The 23,729-nt window shown below is 41.5% G+C and overlaps 1 protein-coding gene across 1 annotated transcript; it reads right to left on the reverse strand.

Annotated features, from left to right (window-relative positions):
• Positions 1 to 15,187: 15,187 nt before the first annotated feature.
• LOC121973837 (lysosomal Pro-X carboxypeptidase-like) lies at positions 15,188 to 21,738 on the reverse strand. Its single transcript, XM_042525183.1, has 10 exons — positions 21,381 to 21,738; positions 21,117 to 21,291; positions 16,593 to 16,726; positions 16,404 to 16,516; positions 16,203 to 16,323; positions 15,976 to 16,128; positions 15,744 to 15,899; positions 15,554 to 15,633; positions 15,419 to 15,468; positions 15,188 to 15,332 (listed from the first exon to the last, which is right to left on the reverse strand). The coding sequence occupies exons 1-10, from the start codon at positions 21,735 to 21,737 to the stop codon at positions 15,214 to 15,216; spliced, it is 1,458 nt and encodes a 485-aa protein (XP_042381117.1). The 5' UTR covers position 21,738; the 3' UTR covers positions 15,188 to 15,213.
• Between the last annotated feature and the right edge of the window lie 1,991 nt (positions 21,739 to 23,729).

Below are 23,729 nucleotides of genomic sequence, written 5' to 3' on the forward strand. Positions count from 1 at the left end.
ATGGTCCTACTCAATACACTAAAAGTGTACTAGTGTAATTATATAGTTAAGATAAACTAATATCTAATTACACTATGACCTTCCAATGGTTTGTTCCTTTCCATCTTGGTCGTGAGCTACTGTTTATAATTTATAAGGTGTTGATAACATGATCCTCTGTGTGTGACACCACACACCATGTTATCTATAAATTAATTGAACAACTACATTTATCATAAATGTAGACATTTGACCAATGTGATTCTTATTTTTAGATAAATATTTATACCAAAAGCCAGACTTTTAGTATACATCCTAACACTTTGTGCACCGGGCTACCCTTATATATATGTGCCATCTAATTAGTTCAGGAGATGAACCACTCAGTCCTACAAATTGACTATCAGGTAGCGCAAACGATTTCTTATTCAACAATCAATGCCTTAATTTTTGTTATCCATATAATGCCCTATAGCTGGGATTTAAACTGCGGATGTGTAAGAAACTACTCGAGTGCCTTATTATTGTATCATGGCTAAGGGTGTAATCGAGCCGAGTCGAGCCGAACTCTTGGATGTTTGAGTTTGACTCGTTTATAATCGAGCCGAGCTCGAGCTTTATTTAATGAATATATTCATGGCTCACGAGTTTATTTGAGCTTTTTTGGAGCCTAAACGAGCTTAATAAATATAAATTATAAATTTAAATATTCATTAAAAACTAAATTATATATTTTTTAAAAATTATAATATTCTTGTTAAAATTTATAATTTTATTATAATAAATAAATTTAATATATTTGTCTATGTTTTTCATAAGTAGAGTGTAAAATCTATAAATTCAATATCAAAACTATTATTTTTTTATTTAAAAGTTGATTCATGAGCTTAACGAATATGTTCACAAGCTAACGAGCCGAATATTGTGAAACTTGAGCTTGATTTGTTTATCTTAACGAGCCTTATTAAACTAGTTCAAACGAGCTTTTATCGAATCGAGCTTCGAATAGCTCACGAGCAGCTTGACTCATTTACACCCCTAATCATGGCATGGGAGCAAATCCTAGACCCTATACATTAGCACATTTAGAATCATAGAAGATTGGCCACAACTAAGTCTCTCCTACCATCCTCACCATTAACAAAAGTAACCATTACAATCAAATCTTCCACATCTCTATTTTCTTTTTGAAAAATGATATGCTCAAGGAAAGAATCTCAATGAAATGTTCAAGGATAGATACATAAAATGATGGGGCCCACAAAAAGTGAAATGGTGGGTCATGAATTTATGTGTTTATCCTTGAGCATTTCATTAAGATTTTTCCTTGAGCGTATCATAACTCTTTCTTTTTATGGCAATGAATCCAAGAGGGCAAAAAAAATGAAAGAATAAGAGAAAGATTGTATTATATATATATATATATATAGAGAGAGAGAGAGAGAGAGAGAGAGAGAGAATTAAACTATTTTGTAACTTACATCGATTTCTGAGATTGTCATGTTCGCAATACATCCCCTACAACATTCCAACTCATAAAAATGACACTGGGTAGCTAGACAAAATGACTTAAAACAGTCTAAATTTTTCATTCATATATGTATGTATGATTCTGTTTGAAAGTCAAAGAGACAAATGTTGAAAATACGGTGCTCTTACTGATCGTATGTAGACTCCATTCGAACCTACAACACAGATTACGTCAGTGCCGAGCCAGGGATGGAGTCCCCGGCGTTGGCCTTCCGACACTCAAGTCAATCACCGACGATGAAGATAAAAGCGGAGCAACTAGAACAATAAACAATAGCAACAATAGTGTATTGCGCATACCTCTGCTGAATCTTGGACCTCCCTTTATATAGAGCTCCTTTAGCGCGTGTGCACGCTTCCCAAAGTGTGCACGCTTCTCAAAGCTTTCCCTGAAAAGACTTGCCGGTAAAGTGTATCTGACACAGTACCTTAACGAGCCGAGCATATCTCTGAAGTGACAGTGGAAGGCTCCGTCGTACGATCTTCTGTCTGACCATGCCACCTGTCAGCGGCACTAGCTCCCAAAAGGATGTCGAAAGATGGTGTTGTGTTTGTTGCTGGGCCGAGAGGGATAACCGCTCGGCTCGGGTCTCCATTGTCCGCTCGGCCACAATCATTGGCCTTTCTCTTCCTGCTGGGGCGCATGTCTTCCACATAACCTTGGTGACTTCTCCCTTATTGAGTGTTGGGTGCTCGGCGCACTACAGAGTCAAATGTGATGTCAGATCGGGCCTTTCTCCTCCCAATTGGGACATGATCGTCCGACCGGCCAATGATGTGTTGACCAACTTGACTTTGACCTCCACCGTGGCAATGATCCTCCGCCGGGTGGGCCTCTCCTTATCACCACATCACATGTGTCCCCCTCAAGTCTAGTCGAAGGAGACTGTAAGTCCGACTAACTGGACAAAGTTGTCTATGAAGCTTTCCTTCCGATCGGTTGTCGACCTTCCTTGGACTCCGATCGGTATGACACGACACGACGGTCTGCTATGTGACCGCCCTTGGCCGGATGGTCTATTGAAGATCGTCGATCGACCATAGGTCTTCTCCCTTAAGCCGATAGGTGCAACTGGCCTTCGCACTTGGAACATTTTGTTGGAACCCCAAGGTTGGTTTTGGTGTGACCAACAAGTTAAGTTAGGTCCTGTCTGTTTCTAATTTGATGTCTAAGTGTGCAGGAGCTTAGGAGCACAGGTACTCGAGCGGAAGACGCAGCTAGCGAGAAGGACGGCACGCGGTGCGTCCGAGGGATGAGGTGCTACGAAAGAGTACACCGGCGGACGAGAAGGAAGTGCGCGCGGTGGTTCCGAGGTACGAAAGCCGGAGCGGAAGATTGCTCGGGGAGCAAGAGACGCAGCCAGCGCGAAGGTCGGCACGGGGTGCGACCGAGAGACGAAGTCTGCGGATGAGTACGTTGGTGGACGAGAAGGGGCACACGACAATTCTGAGGGACGAGAAGCCGGAGGGAAGCACGCTCGAGAAGACCGGAAGATGGGTTCGGGTGAGCCCTATTCCGGATGTCAGAGATTACCCAAGCAAGCGGAGCCGGAGCAGAAAGACCCGGACCAGAGGCGAGCTGAACCGGAGAAGAGAGCACGGACCAAAAGTCAACTGGGTTGACTTTTGGCTCCGGGGCGCCCGGAACTGTCCGAGGCGCCTGGAGCTGTCCGGGGCGCCCGGAAGTAACTTTTTCACAGGATCGAGCTTTGACTCGATCCAACCGTCGGGGGATAAATTTTATCCCCCACAGGGTGCCCGGAACCCTTCCAGGCGCCCCGACCAAGGCTAAAAATATAGCCTTGGTCCAGAAGCTTTTCAACAATCACGATCATTCTATTTTCAAACACTTGTATGCTTTAGTTGTAGTTAAGCTTCTGTTTTCTGTGCCTAAACGCTGTAAGAGGCTTCTCCGCCTGAAGGAGTTTTTGAGCTTAATCTTCCTTGGATTAACAACCACATCGGTTGTAACCAAGTAAACATCTGGTGCCTCGTCTTTTCTTTTATGCTTTTATTTATCTGCTTAATTCATTTTACAAGTGTTAGCTTAATCGTTCGAGGAAGGGTTGTTTGTTTTTAATTGACAGGTTATTTACCAACCCTTCTAGCCGGCCCAACGGTCCTACAAGTGGTATCAGAGCCGAGACGCCTCAGAAGGACTAACCGCCGTCTGAAGCAACAATGGCCGGAGCTAGCGACTACCCACCAGCATTTGAGGGGGAGCTTTCTTCATGGAAGCAACAAATGAAGGTATTCCTTAACTCTGATATTGGTATTTCTCTAATAATGAAAATAGGTTATGAAGCACCGAAAGACACGAACGGAGAGAAAATCGGCATACGCCTCTGGAACGAGAAGCAACGTGAAGAGTCCATGGCGAATGCTCGGGCAGAGTTTCACATTCTAAGCGCAATACCAACTAAAGATTTCGACAGAGTCGGAGAGTACAAAAGCGCGAAAGAACTTTGGGAAAAGTTCTTAATGCTCTATGAAGAACCAATTGAAGTCGTCTCCTCAATAGACATCGAGCCGTCATCAGAAGAATCCGAGACGGAAGAAATTACCAAGACAACCCCAACAGCCGAAGTACATCCCGAGATCGAGGAAGGGGTAGAATCTTCGGAAGAAATTAATTCAATAGGGGGAGAACCAACGGCCGACGAGGTAAGTAAGGTATGACCTCTACCCTCTGAACAACTGGTTCAATTAATCAAATTACCTGAAGATTTTTGTGAACTAAAATTTGAATTATCGAAAGAACTTTTTGGATTAGAAAATCTTCGGTCAAATAATTGTTGCAAATTACAAAATATTTTTACGAAAGAATTATGCAACTTAGAAATATTATCGAAAACTTTTTCCGGATCTAAAAATTTGTTCGAATTACAAAATATTTTGACGAAAGATTCTTGCGAATCACAAAATATTTTTTCAAAAACTTTTTCTGGATCTAAAAATTTCGAATTACAAATTACTTTACTGAAAAAGTTTTGTGAATTAGAAATTGATTCATCAAACAAAATTTTCATATTAAGAAATCTATTATTAATAGATTCCTGCAAACTCTTATTGTTAAAAAATTCTTGCAAATTACAAAATATTCCTTCAAATAAATTTTGTACATTGTCGAAAGAATTTTTTATATTGTCGAAAAATTTTATCAAGTTAAAATCTATGCCATCTGAATATTTCTGTGAAATTCAAAAAATAATAGAAATTAACATGATACAAATTTCTGCATGTATAATCTTTGTGGCATTAAATCTAAAAAAGATTGATTTAAGAAATTATGATAAGTTAAAATAGAAATTTAAAACTTTCTGATAAATAGAATTAAGAACTAAAAAAATAAATGCATAGAAATTTTTTAATGTTTAAATTTTCTTGCATAAAAGTCTTTTGGGCTTAGAAAGTTTTTTTTTGGAAACTTTTCAAAAAGCTATTGTTGACTTAGAAATATTTTAACAGATAACTTTTCAAAATTTTCTAAGTCTTTAAACCCTTAGAATTTTAAACCCCATTTTATTGTGATCAAAGGGGGAGAAGAAGAAGTATAAGTCTAGGGGGAGGTAGAGAAAATTGAAAATTAAAATTTTCTTTTAAAATTTAATTTTTTCTATCTTATTGCACTTAATTATTGAAAATTAAAATTTTCTATTGAAATTTAATTTTGTTCTATCTTATTGCACTTAATTGCAATATAAGTTAGTTTATGTTTTAAGTCTATTTTTTTTCCCTAGCTTAACTTGGGTTGAACACACCAAAAAGGGAGAGATTGTTGGAACCCCAAGGTTGGTTTTGGTGTGACCAACAAGTTAAGTTAGGTCCTGTCTGTTTCTAACTTGATGTCTAAGTGTGCAGGAGATTAGGAGCACAAGTACTCGAGCGGAAGACGCAGCTAGCGAGAAGGACGGCACGCGGTGCGTCCGAGGGACGAGGTGCTACGAAAGAGTACACCGGCGGACGAGAAGGAAGTGCGCGCGGTGGTTCCGAGGTACGAAAGCCGGAGCGGAAGATTGCTCGGGGAGCAAGAGACACAGCTAGCGCGAAGGTCGGCACGGGGTGCGACCGAGGGACGAAGTCTGCGAATGAGTACATTGGTGGACGAGAAGGGGCACGCGGCAATTCCGAGGGACGAGAAGCCAGAGGGAAGCATGCTCGAGAAGACCGGAAGATGGGTTTGGGTGAGCCCTATTCCGGATGTCAGAGATCACCCAAGCAAGCGGAGCTAGAGCAGAAAGACCCGGACCAGAGGCGAGCTGAACCGGAGAAGAGAGCACGGACCAAAAGTCAACTGGGTTGACTTTTGGCTCCGGGGCGCCTGGAACTGTCCGAGGCGCCCGGAGCTGTCCGGGGCGCCCGAAACTGTCCGGGGCGCCCGGAAGTGACTTTTTCACAGGATCGAGCTTTGACTCGATTCAACCGTTGGGGGATAAATTTTATCCCCCACAGGGCGCCCGGAACCCTTCCAGGCGCCCCGACCAAGGCTATAAATATAGCCTTGGTCCAGAAGCTTTTCAACAATCACGATCATTCTATTTCCAAACACTTGTATGCTTTAGTTGTAGTTAAGCTTCTGTTTTATGTGCCTAAACGCTGTAAGAGGCTTCTCCGCCTGAAGGAGTTTTTGAGCTTAATCTTCCTTGGATTAACAACCACATCGGTTGTAACCAAGTAAACATCTGGTGCCTCGTCTTTTCTTTTATGCTTTTATTTATCTGCTTAATTCATTTTACAAGTGTTAGCTTAATCGTTCGAGGAAGGGTTGTTTGTTTTTAATTGACAGGTTATTTACCAACCCTTCTAGCTGGCCCAACGGTCCTACACATTTTTCCTCTGGCTTCTCTGGATGAGCGTGAACCAGGCTTGCGTCACTCGGATTTATGGGAAATCATGCAAATCTCAGTGCATTAAGTTTGAGTGCGCCCCTATGCCTTTTAATTGCTCTCATTAAATATCGACCTGTGGTAAACCGCCACATGTCTCGACCGTTGCCACTGTACGCCTGATGTGACAGGCGGATATCTGCTGATGATGTGACATTTGACGGTTCAAATTCAACGACCCGATCTCAGCCTAGGTTTCTGCGACCTAGATCGGACGACTCCGGTCGGCCGATCCTAAGGCTTATAAGCCCGTTGCGTCGCCGCCTCTTCTACGCTTCCGTCTTCCTTGAGTGCTTACGGCGACCGTCTCTTTGCTCCTATACGATCCACACTCTTCGGCGATGCTCCGCGTTTCTTCTCCGACGACCTCTTTCCAGTAAGCTTTCTTCCAATTGTACCTGTCTCTGATCTTTTCGGCCTTTCTTCTTATGTTCCGGTGATACTCCAGTAGCTTTTTTCCTCTTTCGATCACATTTCTTCCCCTCAACTTCCCCTTTTCGTCTTTGTTTTGGAGATGACAAGTTCCTTGTAGCCGTCTGCCTCCATCCCTGGACTCTGGTACACATTCATGGAGTTTAGGTTCGATGGAAGCGATGCTGAGAGCTTGCACGATGTTTTTGAAATTCCTTCCAATCATCAAATCGTTCTTTCTTCTCCGTCTGATCCGTCAAATTTCCGGCCGACCAAAGATCCTCGGCTCAATCGGCCCCGAGCGGCCAGCGCCACATCACGACGATCCTCCACCTGCTGACGGAAGAGTATGGCGAGTCGAGCTCCGAGTCGCGGGCCCTCGAGCATCAGATCATCATCCAGGGGCCGCTCGCCAAGATTTGGGAGGACGCCCGAGCTCGTGTGGCGATGATGCCTCTGGGCGCGCTAGCGAACAACCACACCCAGATGTCGACTGGGGTAAGTGTTACCTTTATTGTACTTTCTTTCTTTACCTCCGATCGACGCTTACTTTTTCTTGTCCGTAGTACTGGATAGAGAGCCTGACCATGTGCCAAAGGCTCGCCTTTTTGGAAGAAGAGGTCAAGAAGCTGAAGGCTTCGAGCGGCTAGTCCCCCGTTGATCTGCAAGAAGTGGCCAAACTAAAGGTCGATATGGAGAAAAGCACTAAACTGCTTGAGGCCGAGCGGGAAAAGACCGCAGGGTAGGATGTTATGCTAGCTCGACTCAATAAACAAGTCACCACCTTCGACTCCAAGATCGAATCAGCGAATGCGAGGAAGCGCCAGGCCATCGAAGACCTTGACTTGAAGAATAAGGAGGCCCGGACCCTCGCCAAAAAACTCATGGAAGCTGAAGACTTCCTGGTTGCCGAGTAGAAGAGCAGGTCGGCTGAAGAAACTACTCTCCGAGGCTAGCTCTCTGCCAAGAATGATGAGCTAGCCACTGCGAAGGTTGAGCTGGAGGCCTCCTGAGCGGCCCTGAAGACCTATTAAGACACCAAGCAGAGTCGCTTTGAAGTGATGAAGCAAAATTACATCTGCTCGGACGCATTTAATGACAAGGTCGCCGACCGGGCCCTTCACCTTTTTGACCTCGCGATCAACGGGACCCTAAGCCAGCTTAAGGAAGGCAGTTATATACCCGCTGCTCTGACAGGCAGTGTCATCAGTCGAGATAGAATGATTGAGTCGTTGCCTGATGACGCCCTGGATTACCTTGAGTGAGGTTGATGGCTCCATCCTTGTAATCTTCATTCTGTAAATTTGAAGTCTTAATGAATGCTTGCCTGTTCGGCCAAGCTTTATCTTCTTGTATTTGTGTTCTCGCCTTCTCTTTCAAACGTCTCATGTCCTTATGACTCCCCCGATTGGCAATGCCTTGTATGTCTATCCGCTCGATCTGTTTTGTTTTTATAGTTGCACGAAGTTAGCATTTTGGTACATACTCCCGAACGGGTTGTGTACCTGAAGATTGGGGAGCTTTGAGAAGTGCGTGTTCATAGTCGGCCATTCGCCGTTCTTACTTGATTGTTTACTTGGACCCGGGTTTAAGGTCGTCGCTCAACCGTTGATGAAGACTCGAGTTTAACGTTGCCGCTCGATGGATTGAGAACACTCAAGTTTAACGTCGCCGCTCGACGGTTTGCGAAGACTTGAGTTTAATGTCTCCGCTAGACGGTTTGCGAAGACTCGGGTTTAACATCGCCGCTCGACGGTTTGCGAAGACTCGAGTTTAACGTCGTCGCTCGACAGTTGATGAAGTCCCGGGTTTAAGGTCGCCACTTGACCTTTGATGAAGTCCAAGATTGAAGTTTCAGCTCCAGGGTTTAACGTCATCGCTCGACGGTTGATGGAGTTCGACGTTTAAGGTCGCCGCTCTACCGTTGGTGAAGACTCATGTTTAAGGTCGTCGCTCGACCGTCTGTGGAGATAAGGGTTTAAGGTTGTCGCTCGACCGTCGGTGGAGACAAGGGTTTAACATCGCTGCTCGACGATTTAATATAGACCCATGTTTAACGTCGTCTCTTGACGGTTTGATGTAGACCCACGTTTAACGTCGCCGCTCGACGGTTTGATGTGGACGCGCGTTTTACGTTGCCGCTCGACGGACTGATGTAGACCCACGTTTAATGTCGTCGCTCGACGGATTGATGTAGACCCGCGTTTAATGTCGTCACTCATCGGATTGATGTAGATCCGCGCTTAACGTCGCCTCTCAACGGATTGATGTAGACCCGCGTTTAATGTCGCCGCTCGACGGTTTGATGTAGACCCGCATTTAACGTCATCGCTCGACGAATTGATGTAGACCCGCGTTTAACGTCGCAGCTCGATGGTTTGATGTAGACTCGCGTTTAACGTCGCCGCTCGACTCAAAGTGTAGAACCTTGTTTTTATTCTCATCATGCATTCAAAGAGGACGTACAAATACATTATTATTCACTCATGCACCTCTCATCCGGCTCGGTAGGGTTGGAGGTGATTCAAGCTCCATGGCCGCTCGAGCCGCCTTCCCTCCTCATCTTCTAAGTAGTAGGCGCCTGAACGATGTTTTTCCATGACCTTGAAGGGTCCTGCCCATGGAGCTTCGAGTTTGGTAACATCGCCGACCGACTTCACTTTCTTCCAGATGAGATCGTTGATCTGGAAGGATCTCAGGATCACCCTCCGATTATAATTGTGCCTCATCCATTGTCGATACACCATTAGCCAAACGGCTATTTTATCTCGCGTTTCGTCCACCAGGTTGAGTTTCATAAGCCTCCGCTCGGCATTTCCTTCATCGTAATGCTTCACCCGATCGGATTCCACTCCGACTTCTACGGGGATGACTACTTCGCTGCTGTATACCAGATGGAAAGGAGTTGCACTGATTCCCTCCTTCGGGGTCGTGCGGAGTACCCACAACACACTCGGGAGCTCGTCGACCCAGCTGCCTCTGATATGGTCGAGCCGAGCATGTAGAATTTGAAAAATCTCTCGATTGGCAACCTCCGCTTGTCCGTTGTCCTGAGGGTAGGCTATGGAGGTGAAGGCTTACTGGATGCCATAGCCCTCGCACCACTCTTTGAGCCTCTGATCGGTGAACTGTCTCCCATTATCTGATACGAGTTGATGTGGGATGCCGAACCGACATATGATGTTTTGCCATATAAACTTAATGACCATCTGATCGGTTATTCTTGCAAGCGGCTCGACTTCAACCCACTTCGAGAAATAGTCCATCGCGACGACTAGAAATTTCCGCTAATCGATCACCATTAGGAATAACCCTACGATGTCCATGCCCCATTGGTCAAACGGACAGGATACTGTGGACGCCTTCATTTCCTCGGTCGGTTGGTGCGAAAGGGATACTTTTGGCAGGACAGGCAAGTGGCTACCGTCCGAGCGACATCCTCTTGGAGGGTCAACCAAAAATACCCGACCAGGAGTATCTTTCGCGCCAATGAGCGGCAGCTCGGATGTCCTCCGCAGGATCCTTGGTGCACCTCTTGCAATATGTACTCAGCATCCTCCAACCCGACACACTTGATTAGGGGTCTGGAAAATGCTTTCTTATATAGCTGGTCCCCGATCAGGGTGAATTGTCCTGCTCTCTTCCTCAACAGGCGAGCACCCTCCTGATTGGCCAATGTAGCTCTCGACCGTAGGTACTCCATTAGAGCCGCCCTCCAGTCGTTCGGGAAGGTGATCCCTTCCATTCGGTCAATGTGCACCACCAGCGATACTTGTTCGATCGACTATGCTATGACGATCTGCGACAACGAATTGGCTAGTTTGGCCAACTCATCTGCCACCTGGTTATCCAATCGGGGGATCTTCTGTATAATGACCTTCTGAAAATTGGTCTTCAGCTTCTCGAAGGCTTCCGTATAAAGCTTGAGTCTCGAACGTCCTAGATAGCTGCTGAGCGGCCAACTGGGAGTCCGAGTGGATGAGGACTTTAACTGCTCCCACGTGCCCAGCTGCCTGTAAGCTGGCTATCAGTGCCTCATATTCAGATTCATTGTTGGTGGCTCTATAGTCCAGCCCAACAGATAGTTGCATCCGGTCTTCCTGTGGTGAGATGAGTAGTATGTTGGTGCAAGTTGCACCAGAATCAAACCTAAGTTTTGATCTTGTCAAAGGTTCAAGTTAAGTCTTGTTATGATCTAACAAGTTGACTGAGTGTGCAGGCTATTTGCTCAACCGGGAAAAACCTAGTTGGAGGCTAGGCAGGAGAAGTCTTAGCAGATCGTGGAACCTAGGTGAATGTCCAAGTGGGTCAAGAGGACCTGATCTTGGCGATGTGATCGAGAGGTCTGGAGAACCAAAGATCAAGAGAAAAGTCCTGGGGAGCCGATCAAGGCTGAGTGAAAAGTCCAAACTAGATATGGAGGATCAAAGTTTGGCAGGTAGGTTGAGGTAAACAACTGGAGGAGCGACAGTGAGGTCGGGTTCCTGAAGGGAACAACCTAAGGTCGCTGATTCAACTGAAGAAACCGGGAAGGTTTCCAAGTTGAGATCAAGACAGTTCTACTGTCTAATACTATTCATGCATAATATATATTATTGTTCTAACATCTATTTTATAGGTTTGTTGTCTAACACTGTTTTGTAGGTTCGGCTGGATCGGTCGACCGAACCGGAGAATCGGTCGACCGAACAAGGCAAAGTCAAACCAGTGTTCAAATCATACCAGAACAGATCAGAGTCCGGTCAAAGCTTGATCGGTCGATCGAACAGTAAGATTGGTCGACCGAACCAAGTTGACTCAGCATAGATCGATTCTGTCAGCAACAATCAGAAGCAAAAAGAAATTACACTGATCGGTCGACCGAACCAGAGGATCGGTCGACCGAACGATCAACAATTAAATGCATAGTAAATGCAAATCTCGACAAATCTCGACGAACAAGGAAGGAGCCTATTTGGTCGACCGAAAGGAGTGATCGGTCGACCGAACCCTTAATGGACAGTTAATGCCGAAGATCGAATCAGCATCGGATATCAGCTAGGAAGGAAGGGAGCTGGTTCGGTCGACTGAACCTTTGGATCGGTCGACCGAACATCAACGATCTTATAAATTGAAGCTCGAGGTTTGAGGCTGAGTAACACTGTTCGGGTTCGAAGTCAATCTTTGTGCTAGCTGCTGCTGTTCGTGCTACTACTCTACAACTCTTCTACACGCAAGCAAGTGTCGACCGAGCTTCAACTTTCACATAACTGTCGGTATACTTTACTTTTGTATTGCACTTAAACTCATGTAAGATAGTAGTCTTGTTACTATCTTATTGTATACTGTACGCATTGCTTCTTTCCAAGGTTTTCGGGAAGAAGAATCTTAGTGGATTTTCCATCGGTGCGATCAAGGATCACGGGCCTTGGAGTAGGAGTTGACCTATCCGAACCAAGTAACTGAATTGTTCTCTATTTTTTCTCTGCACGACTTTGTTTTTAAAGTAAAAGAAAAGTTTTAAAAGCGGCTTATTCACCCCCCCCCCCCTCTATCGCACTCATCCGATCCAACAATTGGTATCAGAGCCTCGTAGCTCAAAAATTACTTAACCATTTTTCAAAGCATCTTTTAAAACTTTCTTTTCATCAATTTCTTTTCTTTTCTTAGAATATTTTTTTCCTCTTATTATTTCTATTTTTTAAGCACTACTAATCCCAAGACGAAAGTCTTGGAAATTGGTTTGTTATTTTCTTTTATTCAAGGATGTCGAACTCCTATCAAGAAGGTTACAGTACTGTCCGACCTTCTCTTTTCAAAGAGGAGAACTTCAGCTATTAGAAGAACATAATGGAGTGCTATCTGAAATCAGACATCGAGCTTTGGTTCACAATACTGAAAGGCTACACACCTCCGACAAAAGATAGAACGCCACTAGATCCTGAAGATTAGACTCCTCCAATGATCAAGAAGGCACAACTAAACTACAAGGCGATCAACACCATTCAATGTGGACTCACAATGGAGGAGTTGAACCGAGTCGATCCCTACGACAATGCCAAGGAACTATGAGACTATCTAGTAAAACTACACGAAAGGACTGACGAGTCCAAGGTAAATAAAAGAGACTTACTTTTAAATAATCAATTTAATATTAAAATGCTTCCTAGAGAGACGGCCTCGCAACTACACGCTCTACTAAAGGACATTCTCAACGACCTCCATCTGATCGGACACAACCTAGAAAATCATGACGCAATATGGTACGCGCTAAATGCCTTTCCGCGGAATGCTTTGTGGGAATCAATTGTAGATGCTTACAAAGTTTCTAAGGATCTTTCAATTATTAAGTTAGATGAGTTATTTTGTGAATTGGAATTACATGAACAATCTAACTTAAGCCATGTCGAGAAAGGAGTCACTTTGTATGCAGGTCCAAGCAAGGAAACCAAGTCAAGAACAAAGAACGAGTCAGAAAGTGAGTCATCTTTCGATTCAACAAATGAAGAAGAATTAGTCAACATGGTCCGGAGATTGTTGATGAAGAAGAAATTAAGAAGAAGTGCCAAAAAGACACCACTCAACCAGATATAAAACAAATCAGAAATGATTTGTTACGGATGTAACAAGAAGGGGCATTTCAAAAATGAATGTCCAAATCGGAAGGAAGAAAGACCGAAGTCGACAAGAAGAAAGAAAGCTCTCCAAGCGACATGGGATGAGACTTCTTCTGACGAATCTGACCCGGAGCAAACAAAGCACTCGAGCCATCTTGCATTTATGGCAAGGAATGAAGATTCCGACTCCAAGTTCGATGAAGAGTCCGAGTTCGACATCGAGTCCGAGACAAGCCACAGATCCAAAGGTCCAAATATGGTAACTTCTTATTCAAAGTCTAACTTACTTAAAGTAGTTAAATGCTTATTTAAGAAATTATCAAAATCTAAAAAACAAAACAACTTGTTACTTAAGGAAATAGACCACCTTAAGAAGCAAGTTAACTTGAGTGACTCGACCAATCAAGTTCAAGCCGGAACTTCAACTTAAGTTGCAAAACTTGAGGAAGAAAATTCTAACTTAAAATGTCAAGTCGAGCGACTCAAGATAACGTTGGAAAAGTTCGAACTGGGGTCCATGTTGGGTTTTTCGGGCCGCAAAAACTACCTTTTACGTTGCGGAAACCCCGAATCCCATGCCACCGGATCCGTGCGAAGTTATAAAATGAAATTTTCTACGTGTACGAGTTTCTCTAACCTAGATCTACACTAGATCTACAAAGAAAAAGAGATTACCCTTGATGCGAAGTCCTTCGCAAATCCCGCTCGTCCAAGGTTCGCCGGATCTCAAGGTTGTCAAGTGTACAACCCTCTATGTGTATTCACACGAACAAATCGATGGAGAGAACCTCTAAAGATGTGCTAGAAGAGGAGCGAGGTCTTCATCCAGTCAACAAAGCCGCCACATCCCCGACTTTCCAGCTTCACGCTTTTGGACATGATCAATTCTAAGAAATAAATTTAATATATTTGTCTATATTTTTTATAAGTAGAGTATAAAATCTATAAATTCAATATCAAAACTATTATTTTTTCATTTAAAAGTTGATTTATGAGCTTATTAATGAACATGTTCACGAGCTAACGAGCCGAGTATTGTGAAGCTTGAGTTTGGTTTTAATGAACTTTGAATAGAGTTTTGAATAGCTCACAAGCAGCTTGGTTTATTTACACCCCTAGATCCATCCCTTAAGGAGGGATTTTGCAAGGATGTGCTCGAGTAGGAATGTTTTGATTGAGTGTATAAGCATAGCAAGGATGTTCCCTATCAAAGATGTTCTCAAAGATCGTATGAGCTTAACTGGGATGTTCGCGACTGTGTATGTTTTCAAAGATAGCATGTGAGCATGGTGGGTGTGTTCCTTGTTGGGAATGCTCCCAAAGAACGTATGAGTATAATGGAGATGTTCCCGATTAATTAAGGATATTTGTAGAGATAACATGATGTTCTCAAAGAATGTATAGTCATAGTAGGAATGCTCTTGGTAGAGGATATTTCTAGAGAATGTATGAGTCACAATGAGGATACTCTCGATTGGGAATGTGGGGTTGTCAGTTGGAGATGTTCCCATAATGTATGAGTTATAGCGTGAAATCGTGGATGTTCCTAAAGATAACGTGCCAGTGTCGGAGATGTTAATGATCGGGATATTCTCAGAGAGCATGATCCCCTTATATATTTAGATGGTGTTTGCAAGAATGAGAAAAAAAAAATAGTTGAAATTTTAAAATGATAGTTGATTTATATTATTCCATTGGATAGTAAAGAAGAAAAAGACTCTTTTTTTTTATGAATTTATTGGACAATAAATAGAAATACAAAAGGTCATTTCTCTCATTGTTGGTTATGGAAGAGGTTATTTTTATATTTTTTAGTCTTCATAATACTGCTTAAGCCATTTGGATATAATCTGGATCTCCTTCCTCCTCACATTTCTTAGCCAAACAGGATCCTGCTCTGTAGCAAATCTAAGGTCTACATGATGTGCACCTATTAAAATAAACAATACAAAATGTTTTTTGTTTCAGTAGTCAAACATGTAAGATACAATCTCCAGACAGTTGTTTACTATGTACCTTGAGGTGCTACTATGGCTATGAGGCTTGGGTTGATAGACTTCAGCACCCTGCATAGAACACAATCGAGGAACCTTATCGATCCATTAACAGTTGTTTACTCGAATAGATGAGCATGATGGATGATGATTTTACCCCCCTCCACTCCATGGATCTCTTAGGCCATTGAAGAATATGATGTTACTTCCAAACCTCTTCAGCACCCTCTTAATGTCCTGTACATGCCAATAACCAGAGGTCATATAGAATACATGGCAATAGCTAGAGCAACAAAAGAAATGTAGAGAAAACTGAAATGTGTGATTCAATTGTTGAGGAAGCTCACATGGCCACCAAATTCAGTGGTGATCCAGTGCGGTCGAGGCGATATCTTGTAGGCCTCTTTGCAGTAGGCCAGTTGCTTCTGGTAATCGTAAGTTTCCGCAGGGAACATGCTCTCATTTCTGCAGCCTCCCTCAATAAGGATCATCTCTGTGCATGACTGTGGACCAAAAGTGTCACTGATTTACTCATTGTCAAGCAAATTGCTCTTAAGCAGTAGAGAATAGTACAATTACCTGAAAATCCCACGAATCAAATCCGATACGGCTACCCGAGTCGAGATCGAAGCAGCTTTCAGTGCCAGTATAATTGTAGTATATGTTCATAGCTGCGTATAATCTGGAGAGAGTATCATTCCCTGCTGTTGGATTGTCAATGGCCTTGCACATCTGCAAGAGTTACATTAGCACCTAAACTAACTCTGTGTTGTTCTTCATGGTTGAAGGTGAACTAGACGACTTACTTGTTTCACAGGAAAGGCTGGGAGAGGAGTTAGAAAGTTAGAGGCAGTGGGATAATCTGTCATGGCACCATAAATAAAAGCACTATTGATCCAACCAGGCACATATTCTGGTATGGCACCGCTGTGGACGACCACGAAGCCCAGAGAATTAGCTACTGCACAAACAGGACATCTTGCTGTGATAATGGAAGATGTTCTTACCGGCATAGTTTGAATGCTTTGGCCAACTTCTGAGGTCCTCCTGGTTGTCGCAAGGTGTCATCCATTTCCTTCCATGAATTCTTTATTGTTTTGAAGCAGCTTTCACTTTCACTCTAAATCAGTCAACAAGCCATGCGATTCAGATAATTAAACAGAGAAGAACTCTGCAACCAGTTTTGATATCCAGACCTTGAAGTCATTGGTGACGATGTCAATGAAGGTGTAAGGTGAAACGAGGTCATCGAATTGAAGAATCGGTGCAGACGATGCCACTGAACCAATCACTACGTGCGGGTACTTGAGCCTGAACCAAGCAGCCAGCACTAGTGTCCAGCATAAAAATCAATCAGTGATAGTCTCAATATATATCGGACAAAACGTAGTTAGTTGTAAACGATCTTACTAAAAGAGATATAACAGAATTATCCAAATTGACCGGATCAAATTACCAAATCAAATCATATTAATATTTGGATTATTCTAATAATTCTGTTATAATTATTCTCAGAATTATTCTAATAATTCTGTTATAATTATTCTCAGAATTATTCTTAGAATAATTCTGTTATTTATTAATTAGTTATTTGACCAAGTACTTTTGAACATTATATATTGTATTGATCTTAGAGCAAATATCAATGAACAATAGATTTTATCATTCTCATCTTATTCCTTTCTCTCTCTCTCTATTCTTCTTCTTACATGGTATCAGAGCCATCTCTCTTTTTTTTTTATCTTCCCTCAACTTCTTGAGGCGGAGATCGTATAAACGGCGAATTTTTAAATTTTTCCCTCGAGCCTTTTATTTTCTCCTACGTGTTTTAATTTTCTTATTCTTCTCTATTTTTCAGAGCAAACGAAAAATACTTATTTTCTTCCGCTGCCAACCCCTTTGCTTCTCTTTCCTCTTCCTTAATCTTTTTTTTTTTTTTTTTCCACTACCATCGGACAAGTTATTTTTTACTTTAGATGTCAAATACTCGACGACATCAAAGAGGACAAAAGCAAAGTCCAGACCGATGTCAAATTTGTCACATCGTTGGTCATACTAGAAATATATGCCCTAAAAGACTTGATTGGTCTAGGGTAAAATGTCAAATTTGTCTTGGAATTGGACATTTTGGTATTCAATGTCCTAGTCCATTTGATTCAAATTTCATTGGTGGTCCTACAGCCTCAAGACAACCATCTATTTCACAAGTATATCCTAAAGTTCTTTCGTCTGTGCCTACTTGTGGTAAAAATCCAGAGTTCTCATCTACTGATTGGTATATTGACACTGGAGCAACTCATCATGTCACATCAGATTATAATATCCTTACAGACGTAATGTCATATTATGGCTCAGATACGGTGCAAGTAGGCGATGGTTCAGGTTTGCAAATTGCTAATCTTGGAAACACATATGTTCATTTATCTAATCGAATTTTTCACATGCGCAATGTCTTTCATGTTCCATCTATCACTAAAAATTTACTTTCTACACGCCAGTTTTGTCTTGATAACAATGTCATTTTTGAATTTCATCATGATCATTATCTTATAAGGGATAGAGGAACAAATGCTATTGTGTTTTATGGGAGAATCAAAAATGGCCTCTATTGTCTTCAGAGTTCTTCAATCAAAGCTTTTGTTGGTGAACGCACAAATAAACCAGCTTGGCATGCTCGACTTGGTCATCCTTCCCTTCGTATTGTTCAGTCAATCATCAATAGGTATGGTTTACCTACTTCTATTACCTCCTCTCCATCTTATTCATGTAGGGCCTGCATGGAATCTAAAAGTCATAAGCTACCTTTCTCTTTATCTGATCATGTTTCTAATTTTCCACTTGAAATAATCCATTCTGATGTTTGGGGCCCTGCACCTATTTTGTCTAATCAAGGTTTCCAATATTATGTTACATTCATTGATCATTTTAGTAAATATACTTGGCTTTATCCTATGAGAAGGAAATCTGATTTATTTGATATATTTTGTAATTTTCAAATTCAAGTTGAACGATCTTTTAATCGTAAAATACTCTCTTTTCATTCTGATTGGGGAGGCGAATATCAAGCTCTCCATCATCATGTGGAATTGTTCATCGAGTTTCTTGTCCTCACACTCCAGAACAAAATGGCTCTGCTGAGAGAAAACATAGACATATAATTGAAACTGCCTTAGCTCTTCTTCATCATGCATCAGTTCCGCGCAAATTTTGGGATGAAGCTGTTAGCACTGCAGTATATCTCATAAATCGACTTCCTACACCATTGCTCAATCATAAATGTCCTTTTGAAAAACTTTATAATCAAACCCCTGATTACACTTTCCTTCGAATTTTTGGTTGCGCATGTTATCCATGGTTACGCCCCTATTCTAAACACAAACTTGACTCTCGTTCACTACAATGTGTTTTTCTTGGTTATAGCAATTTGCACCATGGTTATCGTTGCTTGCATATACCAACAGGACGAATTTATATTTCACGACATGTTACTTTTGATGAGTCTTTATTCCCTTTTTCGGTAGCTTCTTCAATCTCTCCTCCAGATACAAGTGGCACCTTCTTAATGCCACCTAATATTATCAGAAGTGATGGAATCTTGCTCCGGAGCTCTCTAATAACTCTCCTATACCATCAGAATCACCTCCGGTTGCTGCTCCAATCTTAGAAGTCTCGCCGATCGAAGATAATATGCTCTCTGGTTCCTCGGATAATGCAAGTCCGTCATCTACATCACCATGTCAGCCTACTTCCTCGTCGTCATCAACAAGTGATTCAGATGATAATGCTCCTCGTCGCATGCTTCCCATTAGTGATATTTATGAGCGTTGCCCACCAAATGCAACTCGATATCCCCTTCCACGAGCTCTAGTGGTTTCTTCCAAATCTATTGAACCAACCTGTTTTACACAAGCAAACAAGGATCCAAACTGGCGTAGTGCAATGGCTACAGAATTTGATGCACTTCTTCGCAATGGAACATGGACTCTAGTTCCGCGCACTCCCTCAATGAATGTTGTGGGCTCTAAATGGGTATTTCGTCTTAAGCATCGAGTGATGGTTCTCTTGAAAGATACAAAGCTCGACTTGTAGCTAAAGGATTTAGTTAACAACCAAGTATTGACTTCAATGACACTTTTAGCCTAGTCATCAAAATTATATCTGTCAGACTATTATTATCAATAGTTATTAGTTCTGATTGGCTTGTACGATAATTGGATATTTCAAATACATTTCTCCATGGTCATCTTGAGGAAACTATATTTATGGAGCAACCACGGTTTCATTCATCCACAATTTCCATCTCATGTTTGCCAACTCAAGAAATCCTTATATGGTCTTCGACAAGCTCCTCGTGCATGGTTTCATCGACTATCTAAATGGTTACAAGCTCAAGGATTTTCTGGATCAAAGACTGACTCGTCTCTATTTCACAAATATAATGATGAAAATATGATCTTTTTTCTTATTTATGTGGATGACATTCTGATAACCGCAATGATCACAAGGGTATCACGACTTTATTAAGTCTATCAAGAATTTCCTACTAGAGATTTGGAGTCTTTTTTTCTTGGTATTGAGCTTATCATACATGAGGATGGTTGTCTTCTCTCTCAGAGCAAATATAATACTGAGCTTCTCGAAAGAGCTGATGGAGCACGTCTGATCTCTCACACCAATTGTTATAAACAACTTATCTGCAACTTCATCCATTTATGCTATATTTGATCGTCAAATTTATCAATGAATTCTTAGATCCGTATAATGTGTCACTATCACATAACTTGATATTACCTTTATAGTAAATCATATTTGTTAGTTCACTAGTGCTCCCACTAAACAAAATTTGGGAATATGTGAAAATAATAGTTCGATATCTCAAAGGTGTTATTCTACATAGTCTTCTTTTATATTGTTAATCATCTCAATACTTGCATGTCTATAATGATACAAATTGAGCAAACTCATCTAAAGATAGTACACTCTATTAGTGGATATGCAATATTTCTTGGGCAAAACATTATCTCATGGAATTCCCAAAAAAGCAACCTACGGTATCTCGTTCAAGCATCGAAAGTAATATAAAGCTATAAGCAATACAACGTCAGAAATTATTTGGCTTCAATCACTTCTCTCCGAACTTCATCTTACTTCAAATATTGCACCAAAAATTTGGTGCGACAATATTGGAGCAACATATCTCACAGCAAATCCAGTCTTTCATGCTCGTACAAAACATGTGGAAATTGATTTTCATTTTGTTCGTGAACGTGTGGCAACTCAGCAATTATCTGTCTCTTATATTTCTGCTGAAGATCAAATCGCTGATATATTTACCAAGCCACTATCCAGACAACGCTTCAACAAGTTAGCAAGCAAACTCAACGTCAGAGATCTCCCGTTGAGTTTGTCGGGGGGTAAAAGAGATATAACAGAATTATCCAAATTGACCGGATCAAATTACCAAATCAAATCATATTAATATTTGGATTATTCTAATAATTCTGTTATAATTATTCTCAGAATTATTCTAATAATTCTGTTATAATTATTCTCAGAATTATTCTTAGAATAATTCTGTTATTTATTAATTAGTTATTTGACCAAGTACTTTTGAACATTATATATTGTATTGATCTTAGAGCAAATATCAATGAACAATAGATTTTATCATTCTCATCTTATTCCTTTCTCTCTCTCTCTATTCTTCTTCTTACACTTACTTCCTCCATAGGAACCACCAAAGGCAACAACAGGAGAGTGCTCTGAAGACAAATTCTTCTTCAAGTCAGTGATTAGAGTTGCGAAATCTGCAAGAGCTTGTGTCGTGCTCAAATAACCCAAAGTGCTCGAGTTGCCAACGTCACCGAATGGAAGAGACTCCCCGTAGTACCTATGCTGTCATGGCATATACGTGGTTCAAATATAACACGTTCTTCTATTAAAATCATCAGCAAAACAGTGAATTAGATGATTACGTAAAGCACCTCAATGAAGACCAGGAGGGCCTTGAAGGAAGGAGCAACGTCGAACATGAAGCCGGTGTTGTCCGCGAACAGTTCAATGCTGCCTTCGTTGCCGGCGTAGACGAAGATGGGGGCGCCTCTTCCCTCCCAGAACGAGTCGTTCACCAGGTACTTCTGCCGGAACTGCATGTACCCATCCGGCTTGTAGTTGAAGTGGTCCAAAGTCTGCATGAAGTACCTCGTCTCATACAGCGCTCCACCGCGGTGCTCTAGTGTTCTATGAGCTGCCGCGGCATAGCTAGGGACTATCACCACCCCATTGCAGACGAAAAAGGAAAATGGAATCAAGCAAAGGAAGAGAAGGAGATTGATGGCCATCGAGATCTCCATCCGTAGTAGATTGAAGTTTGAGTAGTTGGATTAATTTATAGACATGGTCTACAAGACGGAATCAACAATGCTATTATTGTCAATAAATTAGGCAGGGAGGTAATGGAAGTAGTTTTGTTTGTGTGTAGGTCAGAATATGTCTGGATTAATTCTCTGGCAACAGGTAGCTTTTCTAATTTAATCCCTGGTTGTCCTTTGTCTTTGCTGTTGCCATCTTTCATTGTGTCGACTGTTGACCAAGTGCACCTTAATCCCTTTGGTCCTCTTCCTCATCTATTTATTACGATGACAACCAGGGCCTAAGCTTAAAAAAAAATTTTTTTTAGGCCTTTAATAATTTTTTTTTTAAAAAATAAGATTTTTCTTACTTTTTTTTGGACGACGAATAACGCGAATTTAAAAATATATTAGAAAAATCTATGAATTATATTTTATGATTTTTAAGTGCATAATAAATCATAAATATAGTAAATTTAGTTGCATTGAAACAGAAAAAATAGGGAAAAAAAATTCATGCAATTGCTAATAATCTATTTTCCAATTATGTTTGAGTTCATAATCCATTTCATCCATAATTTATCATTTATATAGAACAATAAAAAATATTTTGAGGAAAAGAAAAGAGCAAAAAAGAAAAAAATTATCGATTGAGGTAAGAGAAGGATGTCTTCTTATATAATCAACGACAAGGGGAAAAAATATAGATCGAGCACTAATGAGAAAATGAGTAGATAATTAGCTAATTACAAAATGAAATTAGGTCTAAGGTCTTGTATATTTATATTGTAGCTCTAGATAGAATTTTAGGACTAGAGAATATAATAATTATAATTAATATGTATTTAAATGTAGTTGTCATAAGAATTAATTGAAGAGCACTACGGACATTTAAGCTAACAAAATCTTGTGGATTGGAAGCAAGCAAAACCTGAAGCAAAATCGTGTGCATTGGAAACAAGCAAAATATGAAGAGCATTGAAATGGAAATCGAAGCAAGCCAAATCTGGAGCAAAATCTACACACGTGCATGATGTAGCTTGGGCACTGGGCAACAGGGTTGTTAAATGTAAATATTAGTTATTAAATATCTTTAAATTTTTTTAATAATAATGGTTCCCAATAAAATTAGGACTGTAGGTATAGGCCTTAATAGTCTATGTCAGGCTTGATGACAACAAAGATATCTTGATAGATAAGGTTTTGTAAGATATTTTGGTTGAGTGAGGATATTTATTGGATATATTTATGGGATGATGCAGAGGATAGTAGAGGCGTACGCGTGGTGAGGTCCATCGTCCTTGCTACCTAGTTAAAGGTCTAGCAGAGATGGAAGTCAAAGTAGACCCTGATATTTGATTCCTTCGACTCGGTTCACCCTAACACCGGGAACTTGGCCCACTCGACTCCTCAGCTCAGCTCCATGACCCGACAAGCCAACGCCATTCGGCTCGACACCGACTCCTTCAGTTCAGCTCCATCGACCTAACAAGCCAACGCCATTTAGCTTGACACATCGACTCCTTCAGCTCAGCTTCACTGGCCTGACAAGCCAACCCCATTTGGCTCGGTACATCGACTCCTTCAGCTCAGCTCCATCGACCCGACAAACCAACGCCATTCGGCTTGGCACACTAACTTTTCAGCTCAGCTTCACCAACCAATAAGCCAACATCATTTGACTTGGTACATCGACTCCTTACGCTCGGCTCCTCCGACTACTTCAGCTCTGCCTATCCGACAAGCCAATGCCACTCAATTAGCTAGTCTCCACTGACTTGATGCTTTGCTCATCCTCATTCGTCTCGTCTCTATCCATTCAGCTCGAGAACAGATATACTATATTGGGGATATTGGCCTTAGGACTTGTCCTAATGGTTCACCGATTAACACCCTACTTATTGTTTCATCCGGTCATTGCTTTTACCAATAGTACATTGGGGCAAGTGTTAACACATCTGGAGGCTTAGGATGACAAATCAA

Source organism: Zingiber officinale, chromosome 4A (assembly GCF_018446385.1).
Source record: "Zingiber officinale cultivar Zhangliang chromosome 4A, Zo_v1.1, whole genome shotgun sequence".
Taxonomy (NCBI): Eukaryota; Viridiplantae; Streptophyta; class Magnoliopsida; order Zingiberales; family Zingiberaceae; genus Zingiber; species Zingiber officinale.

Bases quoted from the DNA above. Each gene is read 5' to 3' on its own strand.
- LOC121973837 (XM_042525183.1), bottom strand. From the start codon at position 21,737: ATGGCCATCAATCTCCTTCTCTTCCTTTGCTTGATTCCATTTTCCTTT. The intron at 16,129-16,202 runs GTAAGTCGTCTA...TAACTCTTGCAG, and splicing joins CAGCCTTTCCTGTGAAACAA to ATGTGCAAGGCCATTGACAA. The intron at 15,900-15,975 runs GTAATTGTACTA...TTTGGTCCACAG, and splicing joins TTGATTCGTGGGATTTTCAG to TCATGCACAGAGATGATCCT.